This window comes from Carcharhinus amblyrhynchos, chromosome 8 (genome assembly GCF_965287045.1).
Source record: "Carcharhinus amblyrhynchos chromosome 8, sCarAmb.v2.hapA, whole genome shotgun sequence".
Lineage (NCBI taxonomy): Eukaryota > Metazoa > Chordata > Chondrichthyes > Carcharhiniformes > Carcharhinidae > Carcharhinus > Carcharhinus amblyrhynchos.
In genome coordinates, this window is record NC_137331.1 from 91,687,788 (window position 1) to 91,713,691 (window position 25,904).

Below are 25,904 nucleotides of genomic sequence, written 5' to 3' on the forward strand. Positions count from 1 at the left end.
CTTAAAAGGGAACCCAAAAATCTTCCTACTGGCATGCAAGTAATAAGTGGATAGTAAAGGCCTCTTGAGGATTAAAATGGGTGATTTCTGCTGAAAGCCACAGGTGAAGTTTAGAATACTTAATGCGTCCTGCCTGGAAGTAGAGGTAGCTTTAAGTGACGTAATAATCTGTACTGCTTGATGTTAGAAACAAAGTATAGATTCAAGTGAGTGCAATTTAGTGTTTCTGTTAGCAAAATCTCAAATAAAGTCATGTTAGACACAGGTATTTGCATGTATTGGGTGGGATTTTTGGTTTCAGTTCAAACTATGCTTCTCGTGTGCTGAATTTATGTTGGGAAAGGTTGACATGAACTTGAAGAGAAAATAAGTTGTTGCTTAGCAACCAAGGGCCACATGGAAGAAAAAGCTATTTTGTGTGTTTAGCTGAACTCAAAGGGCAAATAGAATGAGGCAGCTACAGAGAGAATAGCTCTCCCTCAGTTCTACAAGAAGTAGGAGCTTCACAGCTAGAGAAGAACATCTCTCAGCATTATGAGAAGAAAAGCCATGTAATGGTGTCACGAGCAAGGTAGCAAGTGCTAGAAACTAAAGCACAGGGTAATGAAAATTGAGGTTTCCATGAAGCTTTAAGTCAAATGGAAAAAACGAACTGGAATTTGAGCACAGTTCTGTTTACTGAAGTTACAGACAGAATTGAGAAGTGCAGACTTGGATGAAATTGGCTAGGGAAATGCCAGACACATCTGAAACAACCTTAAAGCTGGCATTCTTATTTCATAATGTGGAGATGCTGGCGTTGGATTGGGGTAAACACAGTAAGAAATCTCACAACTCCAGGTTAAAGTCCAATAGGTTTATTTGGTAGCAAAAGCCACTAGTTTTTGGAGCATTGCTCCTTTGTCAGGTGAGTGTGATTTCAGTCCACAAACAGGACATATGAAGACATACACTCACTTTACAAAATAATCGTTGGAATGCAAGTCTTTCCAGGTAATTAAGTCTTAAAGTTACAGACAGTGTGAGTGGACAGAGGGTTAAGCACAGGTTAGAGATGTTTTGTCTCCAGCCAGGACAGTTAGTGAGATTTAGCCAGCCCAGACAAGTCATGGGGGTTAAAGATAGTGTGACATGAACCCAAGATTCCAGTTGAGGCCGTCCTCGTGTGCGGAACTTGGCTGTTAGTCTCTGCTCAGTGACTCTGCGTTGTGTGTCGAGAAGGCTGCCTTGGAGAACACTTACCCGAAAATCAGAGGCAGAATGCCCCCCGTGACTGCTGAAGTGTTCCCCAACAGGAAGAGAACACTCTTGCCTGGTGATTGTTGAGTGGTGTTCATTCATCCATTGTTGTAGCTTCTGCATGGCCTTCCCAATGTACCATGCCTCGGGACATCCTTTCCTGCACGACGTTGGCCAAGTTGCAAGTGTATGTACCATGTACCTAGTGGATTCTTATTTCAGTCTTTGGAGCAATAGCATTCAGTTGGTGACTAGATCTGAAAGTTCGTGTGAAAGCTTAAACGATTGTGAACAGAACTCCCACACACCTGATGAAGGGGCAGTGCTCCGAAAGCTAGTGGCTCGTGGTACCAGATAAACCTGTTGGACTTTAACCTGGTGTTGTGAGACTTCTTACTGAAAGCTTGAAAGCATGTGGCTATTTAAGACTGAATATTGAAAGGAGAGCTGCAAAACTGGAAGTGGAGCTGTGTTGGGAGCAACTGAGGTCAAATATTGTTTGAAAGAAGATGCAAAAGTGTGTCTTCTTGAGAGTGGAGTTTAGAATCACTTGTGGAAGCAGGAGTCTATTGCGATTAGTTAGCTCAGTGTAAGCATCATGGAGGTGGGGGAGGGGTGGCATGGTTTGAGGCAAAATACATCGAATTTCACTTAGTTTCAGTGTAGGGTGTTGTCTGACCACAATTAGCCTATTTGGTTACAGGGACTGTGTTCACTGACAACCTTATGGGAAGGATGAGGGGGCATCTTATTGAAACTTACAAGACACTGCGAGGCATGGATAGAGTGGACATGGAGAGAATGTTTTCACTAGTAGGAAAAATTAGAACCAGAGGGCACAACCTCAGGCTAAAGGACGATCCTTGAAAACAGAGATGAGGAGGAATTTCTTCAGCCAGAGAGTGGTGAATCTGTGGAAGTTTTTGCCACGGAAAGCTGTGGAGGCCAGATCATTGAGTGCCTTTGAGTCAGACAGGTTCTTGATTAACAAGGGTTATGGGGAAAAGGCACGAGAGTGGAGATGAGGAAAAATATCAGCTGTGATTAATGGCCAAATTCTGCTGCTATGTCTTACGGTGTTCTCGTATAAAATTTTGTAACCTGTATTAACCTTCAAATCTGTGTGCATTTGTGAAGACAAGTGGGAGTGAAGGACTGTTGTATTGTATTCATGTTTAACTTTTTTTAATCATTCGAAGTTATTTGACAGTCCTGTGATACTGTTAATTCATGTTTTCTTCAAGTAAAAGTTACAATCTTTTGAGCCAGCGTTCCATTTTAGTGTCTTCTGTCCAGTAGTAACACGAGTTGGGATTGTAACAGTACTTTGTGGTGTTGTTCACTGCAAAAGAGGATGTTGACAAATTGGGCAGAAAAAGAAATGGTAAGGGTAATGGATAGGATAATGGCTAGGTCGGATGCACTGGAAAGGTTCGCCATGCATAAGTGTAAAAGTTGCCTGATCCAGATGGCTTGCACCTCAGGTTGCTATGGACTGTTGAGATGTAGATGATGGAAAGGCTTGTCTGAATCTTTCCATTACCTCTAGCACCTAAAAGGACAAGGGCAACAGATGCATTGTAATGGCAACAGCTGCACGTTCCTCTCCAAGCCATACACCATCCTCATTTGGAACTATATTGCTGTTCCTTCATTGTCACCAGATCAAGATCCTGGAACTCCCTTACCCACAACACTGGGTGTACTTGCAGCACGTGGACTGCAGTGGTTGAAGAAGGCGGCTTACCACCACCATCTTAAGGAATAGGAAATAAATGCTGACCTTGCCAGTAATGCCACATTCCATGAAATAATATTTAAAGAAATCTGCCAATTTTAATTTGCACCTCTGCAATCACCAGAACAGTCATGATTTCACTGAATGGCAGAGCAGACTCAATGGGCTAACTTACTTCTGTTCCTGCTACTTATGGTCTTACAGCCAGATCATTGTTGAGTGGCAAATGTGTAAGCCTTTTGTTTAAGAGAGAATGTAAGGACATTCCCAGCAACCACAGACCAATTTAACATGAGAGAATCAATCAACAGACAATTAGAGAGGTTTGAGATAGCCATACAAAGAACCAAAAGTGAATTAGAAAAGACAAATAATGTTTGACTAATCTATGGGATTGGAATTTTTTGAATTAATAGAGGGGTTTGGTGAAGGAAATTTTGTGGATGTTGTCTGTAGATTTTAAGGAAGTATTTGAAAAGAACCATACAAAAGGCTAGTTATCAAAATTTAGCTTCATGGAGTAAAAAGACCCGCATAAAGGAGAAAGCAGTGAGTCGTAGCAAATTTTTTAAAAACTGAATATTGGTAGACAGTAGTGACTCTTCTGTCCTAAGGGAAGTGTTTGGATCACTGCTTTTTGTAATGAATTTAGAGAAATTGGAATAGGGTAAAATTTCACAATTCGCCAATTATACCAAACTTGGTGGGGGGGGGGGGGCGCTGTCATAAACAGCAAGGATAATAATACCTGTCTATTGCAACAGGGCACATTCTTGCACAATAAGCAGAGAATTCCATGGGAGGATGGGATTTAATAGAGCAGTGTGAGGTGATCCATTTGGAAGACAGAATAGGGAGAGGAAATCTAAAAATCCTAAGGAGTGAAGGTGGCCCAAGTCGTTCATGAAGCATATGGGATTTTGTGCTTCATAAATAGAGTTTTTGAACACAAAAACATTGAAGTTGTGCTGAATCTATATAAAGCTCTGGTTTGGCCCCGACTGGAATATTGCATCTGGTCCTGGCCACCACACATGAGGAAGGATGTGGAGGTCCTTGAGAGGGTGCAGATGGATTGTAAAGCTTTCAGGGTTTGGGTATTTTAGCTGCAAGGATTAGATGGAGAAGCTGGAGTTGATCTCCTTGGAGCAAGAGAGATTTGTTGAGAAAACTGTGACAGATTTGAATAAGCTAGACAAAGATAAACCATTGCTATGAGATGATGGTACCACAGTGGCATTGTGGTTAGCAGTTCAGTTCTGACTTTGGATGACTGTGTGGATGTTGCGTGTTCTCCCTTTGTATGGGTTTCCTCCGGATGCCTCAGTTTCCTTCCACAGTCTAAAGCTAAATAGGTTAGGTGAATTATCCATGGTAAATGTGCAAGGTTACGGAGATCAGGTGGAGGGAAGGGCCTGGGTGGGATGCTCTTTCTGAAAGTCTGTACAGACTCGATGGGCTGGATGGCCTCTTTCTGCACGGTAGCGATTTTATGATTCCATCACAGATTTAAGGTTTTGGACAAGAAATGCAGGAGGGGGTGTCTGTGAGAGAACATTTTTAAGTAGCAAGTGGGCATGACCAAAAACTTGCTGCCTCAAGAGTGGTGTAAGTGGAGAAATTGGACAGCATCCAAGGAAAATAAAATTGCGAGGTGCAGAGAAGTGTGAGAGCTGGAGGGAACTTCAGAGGAAGTTTTGCCCATTGGGCTGGTGGAAGGGAGTGATGCAGCTGGAGCAACTGATTGGATGCCTTAATCTTAAGGGAAAGAAGCCCATCAGCTCCTTCCACTTACTGTTGGAGGTGCAGTTCAGGGAATTAGATCATATTTTTGGTCTATAGTATTCACAGCTATGCCAAATTCCACCTGGCAGGAACACCTTTCATAACTCTCATTTTCTTTCTTTTCATCTTCAACTGGTCATTGGTAAATCCTGTTTAAAGAAAACAGTCTGAAACAACATCTGGTAAATAAGTGTTGACTTTCAACTTTTGTTGAAAAACTAATGCACTCTTAAAACTACAACACTTCAAACAAAAGAGTTTATTAGGCTTGCAGTTTTTAAGGCCCAGGATTGAGAGATGGGAGTGAGTGGAAGGGGCAAAGAAAATGCAAGAGGATTGAGGGAACAGTTAAACTATTTGAGAATGAAAATGATGGTTGTCTTCGGATTAATAAGATTGTTAAGGGCCAGGTACTGCATGCACTAAGAAATACCATCCTGACTTGCAACTATATTGCCGTTATTTCAGTGTCAAAATTCAGGGGCTCCCTAAAGATCTGTGCATGTACTCGCACCACATGGATTGCAGAAAGTCAAGAAAGCAGTTCACCACCATCTTAAGGGCAGTTAGGATGGGTATTAAATGCTGGCCTTGCTTGCAACACACTCATTCCATAAACAGATAACAATAGAAGACAGTCCTCTGGCTTTTAATCATGTTTTGAACTGGTTTGATGCAATCTAACCAATTAAGGTGCATGTTTGTGCTGATTAATGATGGTTTATTCCAGTGAAGTGATTGGCTAGACACGATTTTGAGGAGGAGGTGTAATGTATAGGTACCTTAGCTATTTTCCAGAAGAACTCTATTAATTACTGTTAATAATAGAGGGATAAGATGCTGCCCCAGTATTTGACACAGTTTGCACCAAGACTAGCAACATTATCATGATTGCTAGCACGGTGGTTTTGTCTCTGCATCATGTACATTGCTACTATATAATGGATAACATTTCAACTTTGGCTGCTCCACATTTATCCCACCACGTTGTGCCAATGTATCCCTTTTCAGTCTATTACCAGTTAACACATTAAGGTGTTAAGGTAATAAACTGAGAGCAAAGCTCAAGGAGGGTTTCTGGTGCTATCTGAAACCTCTCTTTTGCATTGCTGTAACATACTCCAGTCTCCCTTGTACTAACTGTATTGCAAGCAGAATGGGTTACTCAGTTCTAGATGGCTTTCTATTTTCCAGCAACTGATGTAATGTTTCATTGCACATTTAGGTAATAGCATTCCCTGCAATTTACTTGGGTCAGAATGAATGAAGCACAGACATGCAACCTGATTAGGCTCAGAAAGGAAGCTGCCAGAAAGCCCTTGAAGTAAGGTCAAGTAAGATTGGAGATCAAAGAAACTCCTAGTGGAGTACGTAGAATTCGAGAAGTTACCATATTGACAAGGAGTTATTGAGAGGGCCATTGCCTGATTAGTGTCTTTGGGGAAGATGGAAGGTAGAGATGAGAAATTATTAAATAATTTTTGAACCCTTCACTTCCTGTGTTCTGTTACAATAATACTTAAGTGAGCAGCTAGTGATTAATTTGAAGGATATGTCTACATTAGTTTGCTGAGAGATTTATTCACTAAATTATAGCTGATATTTACACATCTAACTGCCCGCATTTATAAATTTCCCTTTGCACTCAAAACCCCCTTGAGCATTGATTCATCTTTCTCCAGTGCTGTTGCAGCAGGATCTTTGGCTTAGATCGTAAAGCATTTTTGAGCGAGGTCGTTGTGTTAGTGCAACAGCGTGTGATACGTGGCAATTGAGCGTGAGTTTGGGACCGTGGAGTGTGGGCTGAGAATGCGGAGCAGCGGTTGAGTGCAGGTCAAAACTCGTGTCCAAACTTACGTTCCACAGAGGTGGAGCGTGGATCCAAGCTCGTGCTGCGGCCGTTATGGGGGTGGTTGGAGATCGGTAGTTGAGCTCTGGCAGTTGACCCTCTGGAGTTAGTGTTTGGAGTCTTTGTTGTCCTCCTTTATATATAGTTTGCTTCAAACAAATAATTTGATTGCTTTCACCTGCCAAGTATTGTAGAGTCTCGCAATTGTTACATTTGGCGATTTGAGGTAAATAGGGACTAGTCACCAGCTTCTGCAGATGAGGGGGGCAAAAAATCTGCCTATTATTAAAGAAAATCTCTGCAGCAACAGAGTCCCTCTTCTTGGGAAAATTATTCTTTTCACCCAGGGTCTGAACACTGGGCTCAATATATTGAAAGACTCTATTTTTTCACCGCTAATGAAGTTACAGGGGATGAGTAAAAAGTCATTCTGCTTACGGTACGTGGACTTCAGATTTATAATCTTCTTGGAAATTTAACATCTCCAGTAACTGTTGTCTTTTGACTAGCCCATAACTTTGGTTAAGGGTCATTATAACCCTAGAGCGTCTCTTATCATGCAGTGCTTTAATTTTAACTTTCTAAGGGACCCAGGGGAGTAGATTGCGACATATCTGCCAAGATGCAAAAAATTGGCTTTGCTGTGCAAATTTGGGCCTTTAAGTGACCTGCTACAAGACAGACTAGTTTGTGATGTAAATAACTTAAAACATGCAAGGAAAAACTGCTGGTAGAGGATAAGATTTCCTTGGAGTAAACCATGGAAATAGCTCAGGCGATTGAGACTGCATGGAGAGATGCTTTTAAGTTACAGTATGTCACTATAGCACAAAACTTTGGCAATTAAGGAGGACAGGGTTGAGGGCACAGAAGAGAGAGAGCAGAATCTTAATGAACAAGTCTGAATGAATAGAAATCGGATCAATAAATGAGAAATTCTGATGAATGTTATAGGTATGGGCGTATCACTCCCAGGTAAAATATAAATTTTGGAATTTAACCCGTTTTGGCTGCAATTCGAGTCGCATCTAAATCAAGTGCCACACCAAACAGTATGCATCTAGTTTAAAAAAAACTTAGACTTCAGTGCACGATTTAAAATACGATTTAGAAAAGGAATCTGAGTGAAATCAATTGAATAATGTAAAAAGGAGTAAATTGGATCCAAAAGTAATAGTACCTTTGCTGAATGGTCAGCCACTAAACATGGAAATCGATAGAGGTGCTTCTGTTATCATCGTAGAGAAGCAGATGTTTAAATACCTTCAAAGCGGAATTGAACTGCTAAAGTTAAATAATTCATCAGTTAATTTGGCGACATATTTGGGAGAAATCCTAAAAATATTTGGGACTAAATCCCTGCACCCACGACCCAACAGCACCAGTTTACTCAGCTACCAATCAATTTCACAAAAGGCCAGGAACCTCATGGGACGTGATTCATTCTATTAAATAAAGCTAAATTGGATGGATATCTTAAGTATATCTGATGGAAGTTTACAAGAAATTTTAAGAAAATACCTGGAGGTTTTTCAAAATGAATTAAGCAGAATTCTGGAGTCAAGGCTAAAATTTACATTCATTCGGATGCTACCCCAAAATCTTTGAACTTGGGCAGCACAGTGGTTAGCACTGCTGCCTCAAAGCGCCAGGAACCCAGATTTGATTCCTAGCTTGGGTCACTGTCTGTGCAGAGTCTGCGTGTTCTCCCTGTATCTGCATGGATTTCCTCCAGGTGCTCTAGTTTTCTCCCGCAGTCCAAAAGACGTGCTGGTAAAGTGTATTGGCCATGCTAAATTCTCCCTCAGTGCACCCGAACAGACACCAGTGTGTGGTGACTAGGGGATATTCACAGTAACTTCATTGCAGTGTTGGTATATGCCTACTTGGACACAAAAGCTTTAACTTTGTGCCTTGCATTAGGAAAACTGAGACTGAACTTAAATGTTTTTAAGAACTAAGCCAGTACAGTTTTCTGATTTGGCTGCCCCCATCCTACCTTTACTAAAATTTGGTAGGACTGTCCACATTTGTGGGTGCTACAATCTATCAATCAAAAAACCAAGCTGGACAAATATGAAATCCAAAAATTGAGGACCTTATGCAAAGCTAGTGGAAGGCCAAAACTAGACATGAGCCATGCACAAAAATAATTAGAATTGGATAAAGATTCAAGTAAGTTTGTAACAGTTAAACATCCACAAGAGTTTATTTCATTATTCTTACCTTTTGATGCGTCTTTTGTCATCTTGTGAAGAGGATAGTGTACCTTTCAGCCTACAAGGTCACTTACCTTGATTTCAAGTCAATGTCAAAGGGCTACATCCTCTTGAAGGAAAAGTGAAAGTCATTAAGGAAGCACCAGAACTGAAATCTTTTTTGGACATGGTTAATTTATTATCATCACCAAATTTATCAACATGACTGGCACCATTGTATCTGGTTTTAGGGTGGCATGGTAGCACAGTGGTTAGCACTGCTGCCTCACAGCACCAGGGACCTGGTTCAGTTCCTAGTTTGGGTCACTATCTGTATGAAGTTTGCATATTCTCCCTACGTCTGCATGGGTTTCCTCCCGGTGCTCCGGATCCCTCCCACGTTCTGAAGATGTGTGGGTCAGGTTGAAAGGCCATGCCAAATTGCCAACTTAGTGTCAGGGCTACTGGCAGGGTTCATACTTGGGGCTACAGGAGTAGGGGTTGGGTGGGATTGAGGTTGGTGCAGACTCAATGGGCCAAATGGCCCCCTCCTACACTGTAGGGATTCTATGATCCTGAAAAAAAATCAATGTTGGTATTGGAGCAAATCACAAAAGGAAGCTTTTGAGAAAAGTTAAACTTGCTTTACAATCTTGAGATTTACTAGTCTGTTTTGACCAAGAAAGAAAAATAATCCTTGTGTGATGCTTCACCATTTGGCACAGGGCCAGTTTTATCTCATGGAATGGACAATTGCGTAGAACAGTTCATTGCGTTTTCATTAAGAACCTTAATTGATACCAAAAGAAAATGCTCTCAAAATTGAGCAAGAAGGGCTGGCTGTCATGTGTGGAGTTAAATTCACCAGTATGTTTACTGGTGTCAGTTTGTGATTATCACTGATCGCAAGCCATTCTTAGAGTTATTTTGCAAAGACAGGCCTATAGATCCTGTTGGATCAACCAGAGTCTACTGGTAGGTTTTACTTCTGGCAGCAACTGTGTTCCAACATAAGCTAGGTACCAAAATATCGAATGCAAGTGCCCTGAGTCGCTTTCCAGTGCCTCGAACAATATTGCCACCAGCAGTACCATGCGAAATAGTGTTGGCCTCAACTTTTTGGATATGCTGTCGATATCATGAAAACAAATCCCAATTGGACTCAGACCCAGTCCTGTCCAGATAAAGCAGATGGTTTTTCATGGATGGCACTTAGACATATCAGACCAATTCAGAACTTTTCTGGCTTGGCAAAGCTGCGAAGATGGACTGTTAATCTGGGGGGCCTAGATTGATGGTTACTAGCCCAGCAAGAGGAACGCTGCTGAGGAATTTACATCCAGGTCAGATTAAAATGAAAATACTCGTAAGAAGTTACATTTGGCCAGACATTGATGAAGATATTGAAGCACTGTGATCAATGTCAGTCGCAACAAACACTGTCTTTTAGAGCTCACTTGCTTCCATAGGAGTGACCTGGCAACCCATGGGCACAGTTCTTATGGATTTTGCTGGCCCCTTTAAGGACGCTATATTTCTAATTATCATTAATGTCCATTCCAAGTGACTTGTTGAAATGAACACAACATAGTTTTTCAATCATTGCAGACAATGACAAAGCCTGCCAGAAATTTGGGGATCTCAACGGTACTGTCTTTACAAGGAACAGAGTTTCTGTATGAAAAATAATAGGTTGAAGTGAATTCTTAGCACCCTGTGACACAGCCTCAAATGCCAAGTTAGCTGATGATACCAGCATAGTGGGTCAGATCTCAAACAATGATGCCACCGGTCCAGCAAAGAGAAAATCTGGTGAAATGCTATAATAACAATAATCTCTCCCTCTACATCAGTGAAACAAAGGAAATAATCATTGATTACGGGAAGCATAATGGAGGACATGCCTCTGTCTACATCAATGGTAATGAAGTGGAAATGGTTGAGAACTTCAAGTTTTTAGGTATCTAGATGACTAACAACCTGTCCTGGTCCCTTCGTGCTGATGCTATAGTTAAGAAAGCCCATCAATGCCTCTAATTGCTCAGGAGGCTAAGCAAATTCAGCATGTTGGCTACAATACGCACCAATTTTTACGGATGCAACGTAAAAAGCATACTTTCCAGATGTATTGCAGCTTGGTGTGGCTCCTACCCTGACCAAGACAGCAAGAAACGACAAAGGGTTGAGAATGTAGCCCAGTCCACACGCTGTCCAGGCTTTCAAGTCAGCAATGTGAAAACAGCCAGGGGCACTATTTACGCTTGAAGCTTGCAAGATTCCTCTTTTACAGGACACCAAAAACAACAATACGTTAGTACAGGAGTATCCCCCGCAGAACTGCTAACGGGGAGGCGCCTGTGTGCAAGACTTAACCTCGAGTTTCCAAATTTAGCGGGGAAGACGGAAATGAAACAAGTAATACAAAAGGGATGTCATTATTCCGTTAAGGATAGTAGGTCATTCGAGGTAGATGACATGGTATTCATTAGAACTTTAAATTTGGTCCAGTCTGAGTCCCTGGAAAATCATCATACAAGTAGGCCTGATTGACACTTGAAGAAAACATGTTGATCACGTAAGAAAAAGGGAAACTTTCATAATGCAAACAAAAAAAAATTCCACAAGCATCTCTCAACTTTCCTTCAATAGCGCCAAACATTGCTTCAATAATGCCACATTCAGTGGGGCTATTTATTTCAGAGGAAGGCACTTGTGGTGTTTCCATGGGAACTGGAGCAGATGCCCACACTAGCGCACCTTCTGAAACTGAAAAGTAACTGACCACTCACCACCCAAGACATTCTACTTTAACAGATGTAGAGCCATCCAGGCAGCTGAGACGGAAGTCTCCTGGTGACTGAAATTTTCAGAGACTATACAATGTTACCAAAATATTTTTAAAATTTTGTCTCTTCTAAATAGTTGTCGATTCTTCAATTCATTTGTAAAGAACTTAAAGGGGGAGGGAGATGTGGTGATGCAGCAGAGCATGGTACGTGACAGTTGAGACAGGTCTGTGAACACGGAGAGGTGGTTCAACGTGAGTCCAACCTTGCAATCTGCAGAGATGGAGCATGAGCCCAAGCTCGCGCTGTGGCAATTGAAGGGGCAGCTGGAGATCGGTGTTTGAGCTCTGGCAGTTGATCCTCTGGAATTGGAATGTGGAGGTCTTCGTTGTCCTCTGTTGTGTAAATGGTTTGCTTCAAATAAATAATTACTTTAACCTGCCAAGCAATTATGGAGCCTTGCATTATTACACTTGAACCAGGTTACTATAAAGCTTGAAAAGGTTTGAAATCTTTATTGCAAAGTATTTTTTGTCTGATTAATAAAGGCTTTTTGCTTTTGTGGCGGGACTTGAGAAATATTAAGGAGAATCCCAAGGCGTTCTACAAATATGTGAAGAGTAAAAGGATGAGATTTGAAGGGATTGGACCTTTAAAAGGTGAAAGGGGAAAAATCTGTGTGGAACCGGAAGAAATGGCAGAGGTGCTTAATGAATACTTTGCCTCGGTATTCACGGTGGAAGATGATCTGGGAGGTTCTGCAGGTTTGCGGAGGACTGAAAAGATTGAGTATGTGAGAGGGCATGGGATCCAAGGGGCTTTGGCCTTGTGGATCCAGAACTGGCTTGCCTGCAGAAGGCAGAGAGTGGTTGTGGATGGGTCTTTTTCTGCATGGAGGTCGGTCACCAGTGGAGTGTCCCAGGGATCTGTTCTAGGACCCTTGCTGTTTGTCATTTTCATAAATGACCTAGGTGAGGAAGTGGAGGGATGGGTTAGTAAGTTCGCTGCCGACACGAAGGTTGGTGGTGTTGTGGATAGTCTGGAGGAATGTCAGAAGTTGCAGCGTGACACAGATAAGATGCGAGACTGGGCGGAGAAGTGGCAGATGGACTTCAACCTGGATAAATATGTAGTGGTCCATTTTGGCAGGTCCAACGGGATGAAGGAGTACAATATCAAGGGCAGGACTCTTAGCTGTGTTGAGGAGCAGAAGGACCTTGGAGTCCGGATCCATAGGCCTCTTAAATCGGCCTCGCAGGTGGAGGATGTGGTCAAGAAGGCGTATGGTGTGCTAGCCTTCATTAATTGAGGGATTGAGTTTAGGAGTCAGGAGGTAATGCTGCAACTTTATAAGACCCATGTCAGACGCCACTTGGAGTACTGTGCGCAGTTCTGGTCGCCTCACGAGGATGTGGAAGCTATTGAGAGGGTGCAAAGGAGATTTACAAGGATGTTGCCTGGATTGGGAGGCATGCCTTAGGTTGAGGGAGCTAGGTCTCTTCTCCCTGGCGAGACGAAGGTTGAGAGGCGACCTGATACATGTTTATAAAATGTTGAGAGGGATAGATGGGGTGGATTCTTGGAGGCTATTTCCCAGGGCTGAAATGGTTGCTACGAGAGGACACAGGTTTAAGGTGCTGGGAGCAGGTACAGAGGAAATGTCAGGGTTTTTCACTCAGGATAGTGAGTGAGTGGAATCGGCTGCCATCGGTGGCAGTAGAGGTGAACTTGCTGGGGTCTTTTAAAAGACTTCTGGATGAGTATATGGCATTTAATGGGATTGGGAGTTATAGATAGTTCTATGGCCTGGTAGGTATGGATATGATTGGCACAACTTGTGGACCAAAGGGCCTGCTTGTGCTGTAGTGTTCTATGTTAAATATGACGAAAGCCAGATGTTGCAATCTGTTGAGGATTTTACGTGTCTCCTCCAGTAGCCCAGTTTGCAACAGCAGCAGATGGTGTCATTATCAACTATATTGGCCAGTAGTGTCTGGGCTCAACTGTTAAATGCTTCTCAGAGGAGGTTTGTGTAACTGGCTTGGCCTGTATTTTATTTGCCCATCTCTCATTGCTCTTGAGAAGATGGGAGCTGTAATCTTGAACGTCGGTAATCCATATGGTGTAGGTATATCCATAGCCAATTGAGGAGAGTGTTTCAGGGTTTTGACTCGGTGACAGTGAAGGAACAATGACATCATTCCAAGTCAGGATGGTGTGCAGCTGTTGCCCCTTTCCTTCCAGGTGATGATTTGGAAGGTGCTGTCGAAGGAGTGTTGATGACTTGCTGCAGTGTATCTTGTAGATGGCCCACATTGCTGCCAATATTTGTCAATGGTGAAAGCACTAGATGTTGAAGGTGGTGGATGTCAGTCAAGCAGGCTGCTATGCCCTATATGGTGCTGAGTTTCTTGAGTGTTGTTGGAACAGCATTTATCCAGGCAAGTGGAGAGTATTCCACCACACTTCTGACTTGTATCTTGGATGGTGGCTGAACTTTGGGGAATCAGAAGATGAGTTAAACAAGATTCCAGGACTCTGAGCTGCTGTTGTAGCCACAGTATTTGTGTGGCTGGTTCAATTCAGTTTCTCCTTAAATGTTAGCACCCAGAATATTGATAATGGAGAATTGGGAGATTGAGTAGTGTAATACCATTGAATGTCAAGGGGGTAGTTGGATTCTTTCTTCTTAGGATCCCTACAGTGCAGAAGGAGGCCATTTGGCTCAGTTAGTCTGGAGTGACCATCTAAAAGAGCACTATCTGAGCCCACACCCTTACCCTATACCCATAACCCCGTGCATTGATCATGGACACCAAGGGGCAATTTACCATGGTCAGTCCAACTAACCTGCACACCTTTTGAATGTAGAAGAAACTGGAACACCCAGATGAAACCCATACAGATGCTGCAAGAACATGCAAAGTCCACCCAGTCATCCAATCAAGGCTGGGTCCTTGGCACTGAGAGGCAGCAGTGCTAACCACTGATAGAATTGTTGGAGATTGTCATTCCCTTCACTTGTGTGACGTTAATGTTGCTGAATTATTCTTTACGTGATATATCTGTTGACCTTAACAAGAATGATAGTTGGTGCTTCCAATGCTCAGTTCAGAGCTGGGCTAGAATAGGAAAAATCTCTTGTTATCACTGACCCATGTGTGCGTGCATGAATGAGTGCTGACGTGGAGATGCAGATGTTGGACTGGGATGGGCAAGATAAAAAGCCTCGGAACACCAGGTTAAAGTCTAACAGGTTTATTTGGAATCCCGTGCTTTCGGAACACTGCTCATTCCTCAAGTGAGGAAGTTTAGATTGATTGGCCACGCAAAATTGCCACTTAGTGTTAGAGGGTTTACTCAGGTAAGTACATGGTATTACGGGATTCGCAGGGTAAATATGTGAGGTTACGGGGATAGGGTCTGGGTGGTGCAGGCTCGATGGGTTGAATGGCCTCCTTCCACAGTCTGGGAATTCTGATTCTATGAAATCTTCCATGTCAACCTATGCCTCTATGAACCCCCGTGTTCTTTTATAACCTCCACTCCAACTCATTCACTTAATATATCAATATCACTTTGGAATTTTCATGGTTTTCATCAACACTACTTTCAGCTCCCTCTATCTTTGTGTCATTGGCATATTTGGATAATCTGGGGATTCCTGTATCAAATCTCTAGAAAGCAGGTATCATTATTTGCACAAAGCAATCATGAATGACAAACTTTGTAATTATAACTTGTGTTACAGCATTCTTGATTTTTCTGCAGTGTTCATTACAAGTTGGCCATGCCATCTTCCTCTGATGGGGCCCTGCTGAGCCTGGGGAACTGCCTGGGGCCTGCTAGGAAAAGCACCCTTTCAGTATAACCTCTTCCCCTACTGCCAACGCACAGATAAATTGAAACCAGAGAATTTTTCAAGCTCTACCTCTCTCCATGACGATATAGTGGCCTATCTTCAAACTGACTTCCAAAGAAGAACAAAGAACAGTACAGTTCAGGAACAGGTCTTTTGGCCCACCACGTCTGTGCCAACACAGATGCCTCTCTAATCTAATATTGTCTTGCCTCTATGTGGTCCATATCCCTCTTTTCCCTACCTACTCATATATTTATCCAGATGCCTCTTGAATGTTACAGAACCTGCCACCATCACCACCTTTGGCATCACGTTCCAGGCATTCACCACCCTCTGTGTGAAAAAACTTACCCATTGCATCTCTTTTAAACTTCCCTTCTCACTTCCAATCTATGCCAGTTATTATCCCTCCTTTAGAATGTCTTCAGCCAAAAGCAGCTGCTTTTGATGGTTCCATCTCTTCTTTTCTGGGTAATCTTTTGAATTGCCATTTTTTAGCTGTTCTGAAAGCTCTAAAGCCAGCATTTTACTGTCACATACTTTCACAATACTAACTTTCCCAGAAATAAACATGACTTAAGTATTTATGACATGCTATTTTTATTATTGGTTTTGCCTACTTTGACCTTATTTGCTGATTCACTAATATATTTGTATGCTCTCTTCCTTTCTGTCACATGCTGGTAATTATTCCCCTGCAAGCTTCCCCTTACCTAAACCCCCCTCCCTACTATTTAAATTCAAACCCTTGAATAATTATTTAGCATTTTATCTGGAAACCCAAAATCCAAACTTTAAATATCTTGAATTATAGAATCATACAACGCAGAATTGAATGTTTGCTGTTTGATGGAGTTATTCAATTAGTACTACTGTCTTTCTCCCATCGCTGAATGACTTTTTATTTTGCAAATGTTAATCCCATTTCCTTTTGAAAATTACTATTGAATCTACATTGACCATCCTTTCCGCCAATGCATTCTGAATCATAATCATTACACCTCTGATTCTTCACATTAAAATTGTGTCCTTTAGATCATGGATCATCTTGGCATTTTAAACATTTACATTGCATTGATTATCAAAGCCATTCAGATTTTGAACAGTTCCATTAAATTCCCCGTAAAGTGTGGTGCCCAGAATTGAGCATTGTACACCAGTTGAGAGCTAACCAGTATTTAATGAAGGCTCATTTCTATATCCTTGCTTTTGCACTTTATTCACCAATTATGTAAGTTTTGTCTCAGCTTTTCCTGCCACCTTTAAAAGTTTGGGCACATACACTCCAGATTTCTCCGTTCCTGCACCACCTCTAGCATTGCACCATTTAGTTTGTTTCTCCTTTCCTCGCTCTTCCTTCTACTTGATGTTTCTCAGCATTAATTTTCAGCTGCCTTGTGTTTGCCTGTTTCACCAACATGAGAATTTGAGGCACAATAATCTATCCTACTGTGTTGGTTTTAAGTATTATTGAACTTTGCCTTTACACTAACGCACTTATCCTAAAGTGAACTTGTCAGTTAGCCCAGGCTGTGTAGGATGTGCATGAAACTGCTCGAATTCATTTTCGGCTTACAACCAGCATAGGAAATGCATTTTCATTCCAGCTCGCCGGAGGAACCCTGTATGCATAAAAAACAGAGCAAATACAATTGTGTTTTTCTCCAAGTTGACTTTTTTTATAAAAAGAGGATTCTTCTCTAAAATGTGAGTTCATATGTATGAAGCCATTATGGATTTTAGTTGCATGGTACTTCCAGGATGTAGGCAACAAAACTTGCCATGACAACTAAATGCTGGAGCAGTGGAAGTGAAGAATTGAGACAACTTTAGTCCTAACTTCTGGGAAGTGATTGTTGGGAGCTGCTGCCCTGAGTAAATGTATTGGTTGCAGTACAAGAGAGCTGTTTGTGCTGACAGAAGCCCCAAAAGTATTTATGCAGTTCCAAGTGGAGGATGAATCCCATATGTTTATCATGGGGAAGGGCTATATTTTGCCGTAAGAGTTTCCTTTGCAGTTTTCCCTCTCTTCACGTAACATGCCATTCGCACTTCAGAGACTGGGTAACCTGTTCAGTTCTTGCAAATCAGCTTAACATGCATTTCCTTCCTGTCCCATGTGGGAAAATGCCTAAATTTGTACTCTACCTTCTGCTGGTCCAAACCTATAGGCTGTATATCATAGCTTCGATCTATCACTGGCCAGTCAGTCTGATTTGATCAATGACTTTTGAGTTCCTTAGATCAGAGCTCATACTTTTTGAATATGTTTATATGTTACTTCCAAGAGGGCTGATTTGATTGTAACTGGATCCAAAAGTTTTCAGTTACAAAAGTCAGGCAGGTAGTTCAGTCAGCAGTCAAGAGGAGAATATTCTATCTGGTTTATCACACAGTTGTGCAGCACACTTTAAGACCGCAGGTTTCATTTCCAATCTGTGACAATTTACCTGATCTCTGATTTGTTTCCAGAACTTTATCCACTGGTTGCTGCTAGAGAGGGTACATAGGTGAATATCATTGGTTAGAGTACAGAAGGAAGTTATGTCTCTTCGGTAGAATTAGTCAATTAATCCCAGTCACCTGCCCTTTCTCCAGTGTCCTGTAAATTTTCTCCCCTTCAAGTAATTATGCAATCTTTTGAAAGTGACGATTGAGCCCACTTCTGTTGTTCCTTCAGGCAGTGCATTCCAGATCATAGCAACCCTTTCTGTTTAAAGTGAACTCCCTTTGTGTCACACATGATTCCTGTATTCACTGGGTCCTTTTGCTACAGAAAGGAAACAGGTGGGAACGGGATTATGGTTAACTGTCTATTCTCCCCTTTTTTCTCTGTTATCCCATGACCGCCAAACCAAATGACCTGCTGACAGTAACAAAGAAGAAATGGCCACAAGGGAAGGGTACAGATCAGCTTATTTCACTCGCCCTATACTCCAACTGAGATCAATAAACTCAGCACAAATTAGGTTTCAAACTTGTATTATTCTGTTCTTGGTGGGTGAGCTCCCTCTTTACAGAGTGTCTGGCCTGTTAACTCAACTCAGAAAATATCAGTTCTGCTTCACGCTTGCTGGTGACTCATGCCCATTTGATATGTTGATCCAATCTTTAGAAACACAGCCAGCAAAATAATATATTTGCATTTGGTGGGGGTGGGATCAGGTGGCAGAAAAAATGTCAGCGATAATCTGAAGGATGAAACTTGCAAATTGTCATTTCACTGAAGGATTGATGCATCTGATCTTTCAGCTTGTCCTTCAGCTTTAGACCCTGTTCTGAAATTGGCAGGTTGATGGTGCACTCCACCATCGATAGTGCAGAAGATGGTCAAGGTCAAACTACTGATAAAACGTTTTACTATGTCATCTTGTCAAGTGAAGCTTTAGTTGATTGTGTTTTTATGTCTAGCATTCGTAGAATGGTTACACGCACAAGACCTTCATTTGGCCTGTCAAGTCTGTGCCGGCTTTCTGCAAGAGCAACTTAGCTGTCCTTTCTAGCAGCCTTACAACTTTAGTTCCTTCAGATAGTTATCCAGTTCCCTTTAGAAAACCATAATTGAATCTGCCTCCTGTTAGGCAGCATATTCCCAGATGCTACATATTTTTAAAAATCTTCAGATTGTCTTTATTTCCCCCCACCCCACCTCCCCCTCCAATCCCCAATCATGTTTTATTGGTGCCCTCTACTTCTTGATACTTCAGCCATGGAAATAACTTCTCTCTATCTACTCTATATGAACCACTCATGAATTTGAACCACTATCCAATATCTCTTCTCAATCTTCTCTTCAAGGAGATCGGGTAACTGAAGTGTCTCTTACTCTGGACCATTCTGTAAATCTTTTCTACGCTTTCCGCATCCTTCTGAAAGTGCAGTGTCTAGCATTGGACACAATATTCCTGTTTAGCCTAGACTGTTTTTTATAAAGGTTCTTCATAACTTATTTGCTTCTGTGCCCAAATCTCCAATCCACCTATATCCTGTTACATTCCCTGACAATCCCCTGCACTATCAACTCCACCAATCTTCATGTCATCCGCAAACTTACTAATCAGACTACCCACGCTTTCCTCCAGATCATTTATATGTACTACAAACAAGAGGTCCCAGCACTGATCCCTGCGGAACATCACTAACTACAGATCTCCATTCTGAAAAACGCCCTTTCGCTGCTACCATCTGTTTTCTATGACCAAGTCAGTTCTGTATCCATCTAGACAGCCCACCCTGAATCCCACATGATTTTAATTTTTGTACCAGTCTGTTATGTGGGACCCAGTCAAACACCTTACTAAAGCCCATTTAAACTACATCCACAGCCCTTCCTCATTAATTAACTGTGTCACCTCTTCAAAAAACTCAAGTCCCCTTGTCTAATGAAAGATATATTGGCATTGGAGGCAGTCCACAGAAGGTTCACGAAGTTGATCCAAGATATGGTGCTTAGAAGTTAAGTAAGTTGATCTGTACTTATTGGAGTTTAGAAGAATGACAGGCAACCTTATTAAGGCACATAGATTCCTCAGGGGCCTTGACAGGGTAGATGCTGAGAGATTGTTTCCTCTTCTGAGTGTGTTCATGATCAGAAGGTAGTGAATCTTTGGAATACTTCCTAAAGCTCAGGATCCCATATGCCTCTTCAAGTGTCCTGCCACCTTCAATCATTTGTGACCATATACTCCTAGATCTCTGCTCCTTCACTCCATTGAGAATTGTACCATATAGTTTATATTGTCTCTCCTTGTTCTTCCTACCAAAATTTATCACTTCACGCTTTTTTTGTCCACCTGTCCACACATTCCACCAGCCTACATTATGAAGATGATCACTATCCTCCTCATTCCATCATACTTCCAAGCATTTTAGTGATTGTTGTTATCAAGTATGACATTATGGACTCTTCCCCCTGTCTGCTGCATATACTGCATGCGTGCACACATACATCAGGCTTTGCTGCTCAAGGTTGGGATAGAGATGAGAATATATAATATTATACACAATGCAGTGGCAATGAGCATTCTTGACTCTGAACTGTGCTCTGCAGTGATCGAACAAGCTACTCGTGGATCAAATCAGTGCCACCAAGGATGAGCAATAAATGTAGGCTTTGTCGGTGGTACCAGATGCAAAGAATTAATAACCATCTTTCCATTTGAGACATGTTTGCTTCAATATCCACTGTATATTGTTAAAAAGAGCTAAGCTCCTCATTTATATCCCAAGACCTAGCTGCAATTCTTATATTCCTTACTAATTACTTGCTTCAGACAGAATTGAATCTTGATGGACAGGGTTGGCAAATTTTGTATTACGGTAATTTGAATCATTGGTATAACCTGCTGTCCACTTGTTTTACATTTTTAATTTTTTTCAAGGTATTTGAAGTACTAATTGAGGTAAAAAGTTTTTGTTTTTCTTTAGAGAATTTGGATAAGACTCTTCGCCAACTCACTGTGATAGTACCCTGGGTTGTACTGTATCTCCTTTCGGTCTCTTAAATGTCATCTTTTCTGATATTTGAGAGTCTGATATTTGAAACTAAAATTGAAATTAAGTTGGTTCATTTATTTCCCCAGAATGTCTGACATTTGTATGTATTCACACAGACATCGTCGCTCAGAGTGGAGATGGGCCATGGAAAGGGCAGCAATTGTTAACCGGTGGACATGGTTGCAAGCTCAGGTGTCTGACCTGGAATATCGAATAAGGCAGCAGACGGACATATACAGACAGATCCGTGCTAACAAGGTAGGTAGTGCAGAATAGACTGGGATTTTTATCTCGCTCTCTCTCTCTCTCCTCCTCCTCCTCCCCCCCGTGACAGGGCAACTCCACCTATTTGCAAGATTATTCATTTCAGTGTTCAGAAACTTAAATGGTTTTGTGGTGAGGTATGCTGTTCATCCTTTAGCATGTTCTTGTGACATTGTATGGGCATCACATTGATGCCATATCTGCAAGAGGCACTTGACTTTAAACTGTGGGATTCATTAAATGACATCTCTCTGTTAAGTGAAAGTTAACAAAACTAGTTAAATTTAGAAGCAGAGGAAGGCACAGGACTGTGGGGAGAGAACAATGTAATTTGTTTTCAGTTCGTTGAACAAAGACCCAGTGTAAACAAGATGGTCCAGATGGTTTTGATTCTATGTCAGCATAATCTTCCCTTTTCACTATTACAGTTTGGTTTTTGTCAAAATTTACATGTCTTGCTGCAAACATAGGCTAAATTTTTGCGATGATTTTAATTTTTGTCCTGTAGTTTGCATCCATGCCTATTCACTGCAACAAAAGGAGAGAATCTTCAAGTGTTGGATGAAGTTTAACAAAGGCTCAATGAGTATAAGGAAGAAGTGTTGGGTATGCTAAATTGTATTAAGAGGCTGGATGAGATTTCTCCTAGATTGCTGTGGGAGGCAAGGGAAGAAATAGCTGGGGCCTTCACAGATATCTTCATACCCTCTTTGACCATAAGTGAGGTTCCAGAGAAGGGGGACAATAGTCAATGTTGCTTTCTTATTTAAGAAAGGAAACAGGGAATTATAAGCTGGTGAGCTTGACATCAGTGGTGGGAAAGTTTTTGAAGAAGATACTGCAGTGATATATGCACATTTGGAAGAAAATGGATTACTTAGTGACAGGCAGCATGGTTTTGTATGGGGAAGGTCGTGTCTCACCAACTTGATTTGAGTTTTTTGAAGAGGTGACAAAGATAATTGATGAGGAAAGGGCTGTAAATGTAGTTCACATGAACTTCAGTAAGGTGTTTGACAAGGTTCCACATGGCAGATTGGTATTGAAATTATGAGCAGTATTTGAAAAGTTGTTTGCTCAAACACCATGATTTTGAACACAGACTCTATCTGCGGTCATAGTTCTTTTCCATGTACTTTCAGGCCAAGATACACGACCTCAGGTTGCTTGAAAGCACACCTGCCCCGTTTCAACTTCACATTGTAGTCATCAATTCTTTTTAAAACTTCATCAAACGCTTGAAAATTCTCTCCCTTTGTTGTAGTAGTGATCAACACATCATCCTGATTTCATAAGCAATGCAGCACCTTTTACAAAATCTTATCTATCGTAGCTTTGAAAATGTTCAAAGAAGACTTCACAATAGGACAGTTTTGTGTTGGAGTATAAACCAATGTGCGTGTTCAGGATAAGATAGTGTTCTCTCCCATGCTGAGCTGTACATAAATGTGGGACACATCCTTAAGACCATAAGACGTAGGAGCAGAAGTAAACCATTTGGCCCACCAGGTCTGCTCTACCATTCGTGAGCTTGTGACTGATATGATGATCCTCAACTCCGCTTCCTCCATTCCACCTTATCCCCATAACTTTTGATTCCCTTACTGATTTAAAACTCTGTCTGATCACAGCCTGGAACATGCGTGATCCAGCCTCCACACCTTCTGTGATAAAGTATTCCAAAGATTCACTACCTTCTGATCATGACACACTCAGAAGGGGAAACAATCTCTCAGCATCTACCCTGTCAAGGCCCCTGAGGAATCTAAGTGCCTTAATAAGGTTGCCTGTCATTCTTCTAAACTCCAATAAGTACAGATCAACTTACTTAACTCCTAAGCACATCCCTCCATACCCTGGATCAACCTTGTGAACCTTCTGTAGATTGCCTCCAATGCCAGTATATCTTCCATTAGACAAGGGGACTTGTTTGAGTTTTTTGAAGAGGTGACAAAGTTAATTAATGAGGAGGGGCTGTGGATGTAGTTTAAATGGACTTTAGTAAGGTGTTTGACTGGGTCCCACATAACAGACTGGTACAAAAACTAAAATCACGTGGGATTCAGGTGGGCTGTCTAGATGGATACAGAACTGACTTGGTCATAGAAAACAGATGGTAGCAGCGAAAGGGTGTTTTTCAGAATGGAGATCTGTAGTTAGTGATGTTCCGCAGGGATCAGTGCTGGGACCTCTTGTTTGTAGTACATATAAATGATCTGGAGGAAAACGTGGGTGGTCTGATTAGTAAGTTTGCGGGTGACATGAAGATTGGTGGAGTTGATAGTGCAGGGGATTGTCGGAGAATGTAACAGGATATAGGTGGATTGGAAATTTGGGCACACAGATTTGATCCGGTCAAATGTGAGGTGATGCATTTTGGAGGATCAAACTTAGGTATGAATTATACTGTAAATGGAATATTAACATAGAGGAATCTGGGCATGCAGGTCCACAGTTCCCTAAAAGTGACAGCACAGGTGGCGAAGGTGATTAAGAAGGCATATGGCATGCTTGCCTTCATCAGCCGGGCATTGAGTACAAGCGTTGGGAAATAATGTTGCAGCGATATAAAACCTTGGTTAGGCTGCATTTACATAAGAACATAAGATATAGGAGCAGGAGTAGGCCATCCAGCCCTTCGAGCCTGCCCCGCCATTCAATAAGATCATGGCTGATCTGTCGTGTCTCAGTTCCACATTCCCGCCCTCTCCCCATAACCCTTAATCCCCTCGCTTATCAAAAACCCATCAACCCGCGTCTTAAAAATATTTAGCGAGGCAGCCTCCACCACCTCAACGGGTAGAGAATTCCAGAGATTCACCACCCTTTGAGTGAAGAAGTTCCTCCTCAACTCTGTTCTAAACTGTCCCCCCTTTATCTTGAGGCTGTGCCCCCTAGTCCTACTGTCCTTTCTGAGCAGGAAGGGCCTCTCCACCTCTATCCTATCCATCCCATTCATCATCTTCTATGTCTCAATGAGATCTCCCCTCATTTTTCTAAACTCTAACAAGTACAAGCCTAGTTTATTCAGCCTCTCCTCATAGCTCAACCCCCTCAACTCCGGTATCAGCCTAGTAAACCTCCTCTGCACTCCCTCCAAGGCCAAAATATCCTTGCGTAAGTACGGCGACCAAAACTGCACACAGTACTCCAGCTGCGGCCTCACCAATGCCCTATACAGCCGCAGCAAGACCTCCCTACTTTTATATTCAACCCCCCTCGCTATGAAGGCCAGCATCCCATTAGCATTCCTGACCACCTGCTGCACCTGCAGGCTGGGTTTTTGCGACTCATACACAAGGACCCCGAGGTCCCTCTGCACCATCTCCTGCTGCAGTTTTTCGCCCTGTAAGTAATAGTCCTTCCTACCATTATTCCTACCAAAGTGGACAACCTCACATTTGCCAACATTAAATTCCATTTGCCATTTCCTGGCCCATTTGCCCAGCCTATCTAGATCCTTCTGCAGACTCTCCACACCCTCCACGCAATTTGCCGTTCCACCAATCTTGGTGTCATCAGCAAATTTCAACACCATACACTCGGTTCCCTCCTCCAGATCATCTATATAAATGGTAAGTAGCTGAGGCCACAGCACCGACCCCTGGGGCACTCCACTAGTCACCAACCGCCAATCCGTATAGCACCCATTGACCCCCACTCTCTGTCTCCTATTTGACAACCGATCCTCTATCCACGCTAACACCCTACCCCCAACTCCATGCCCCCTTACCTTCTGCAATAACCTCTTGTGAGGTACCTTGTCAAACGCCTTCTGAAAATCAAGAAAGACCACATCCACCGGCTCTCCTCTATCCACCGCCCTAGACACATCCTCATAGAACTCCAATAAATTTGTCAGACACGACTTCCCCTTAACGAATCCGTGCTGCATCTGCTCTATCAAGCAATTCCTCTCAAGATGCCTCGCTATTTCCTCCTTGATGACGGATTCTAACATTTTACCTACAACAGATGTTAAACTAACCGGCCTATAATTCCTTGCCTTTTGCCTGGCACCCTTCTTAAACAACGGCGTAACATTAGCTGTTTTCCAATCTTCCGGCACTTCCCTGGAATCCAGCGACGTCTGGAAAATAACCACCAAGGCATCCACTATCACCTCCGCCATTTCTTTCAGAACCCTTGGATGCATTCCATCCGGTCCTGGCGACTTGTCCACAATCAGTCCCTCCGGTCTGTCGAGCACCGCCTCTCTAGTAACAATAATGTCATTGAGACTCTCCACTCCTACCACCTTTCCATTGCTAACACCCGGCAAATTATTCACGTCTTCCTCCGTGAAGACCAAAACAAAAAAGTTATTCAAGACCTCAGCCATTTCCCCACCCCCTACCACTAAGTCCCCCCTCTCATCCTCTAAGGGTCCAACGTTCACCCTAGCCAGCCTCTTCCTTTTTATATGTCAAATAGGAGGCAGAGAGTGGGGGTCAACGGGTGCTATTCGGATTGGCGGATGGTGACTAGTGGAGTGCCCCAGGGGTCGGTGCTGGGGCCTCAGCTTTTTACCATTTATATAGATGATCTGGAGGAGGGAACCGAGTGTAGGGTGTCGAAATTTGCTGATGACACCAAGATTGGGGGAACGGCAAATTGTGCGGAGGGTGTGGAGAGTCTGCAGAAGGATCTAGATAGGCTGGGCGAATGGGCCAGGAAATGGCAAATG

The 25,904-nt window shown here is 42.3% G+C and overlaps 1 protein-coding gene across 1 annotated transcript in view; it reads left to right on the plus strand.

Annotated features, from left to right (window-relative positions):
* Positions 1 to 25,904, plus strand: part of LOC145346765 (KAT8 regulatory NSL complex subunit 1-like) — a 168,125-nt gene that overhangs the window by 86,705 nt on the left and 55,516 nt on the right. The window contains exon 2 of the mRNA XM_080194464.1: positions 21,070 to 21,211. Coding sequence (XP_080050590.1) covers positions 21,070 to 21,211 — 142 coding nt within the window. The remainder of the gene's footprint in view (positions 1 to 21,069; positions 21,212 to 25,904) is intronic.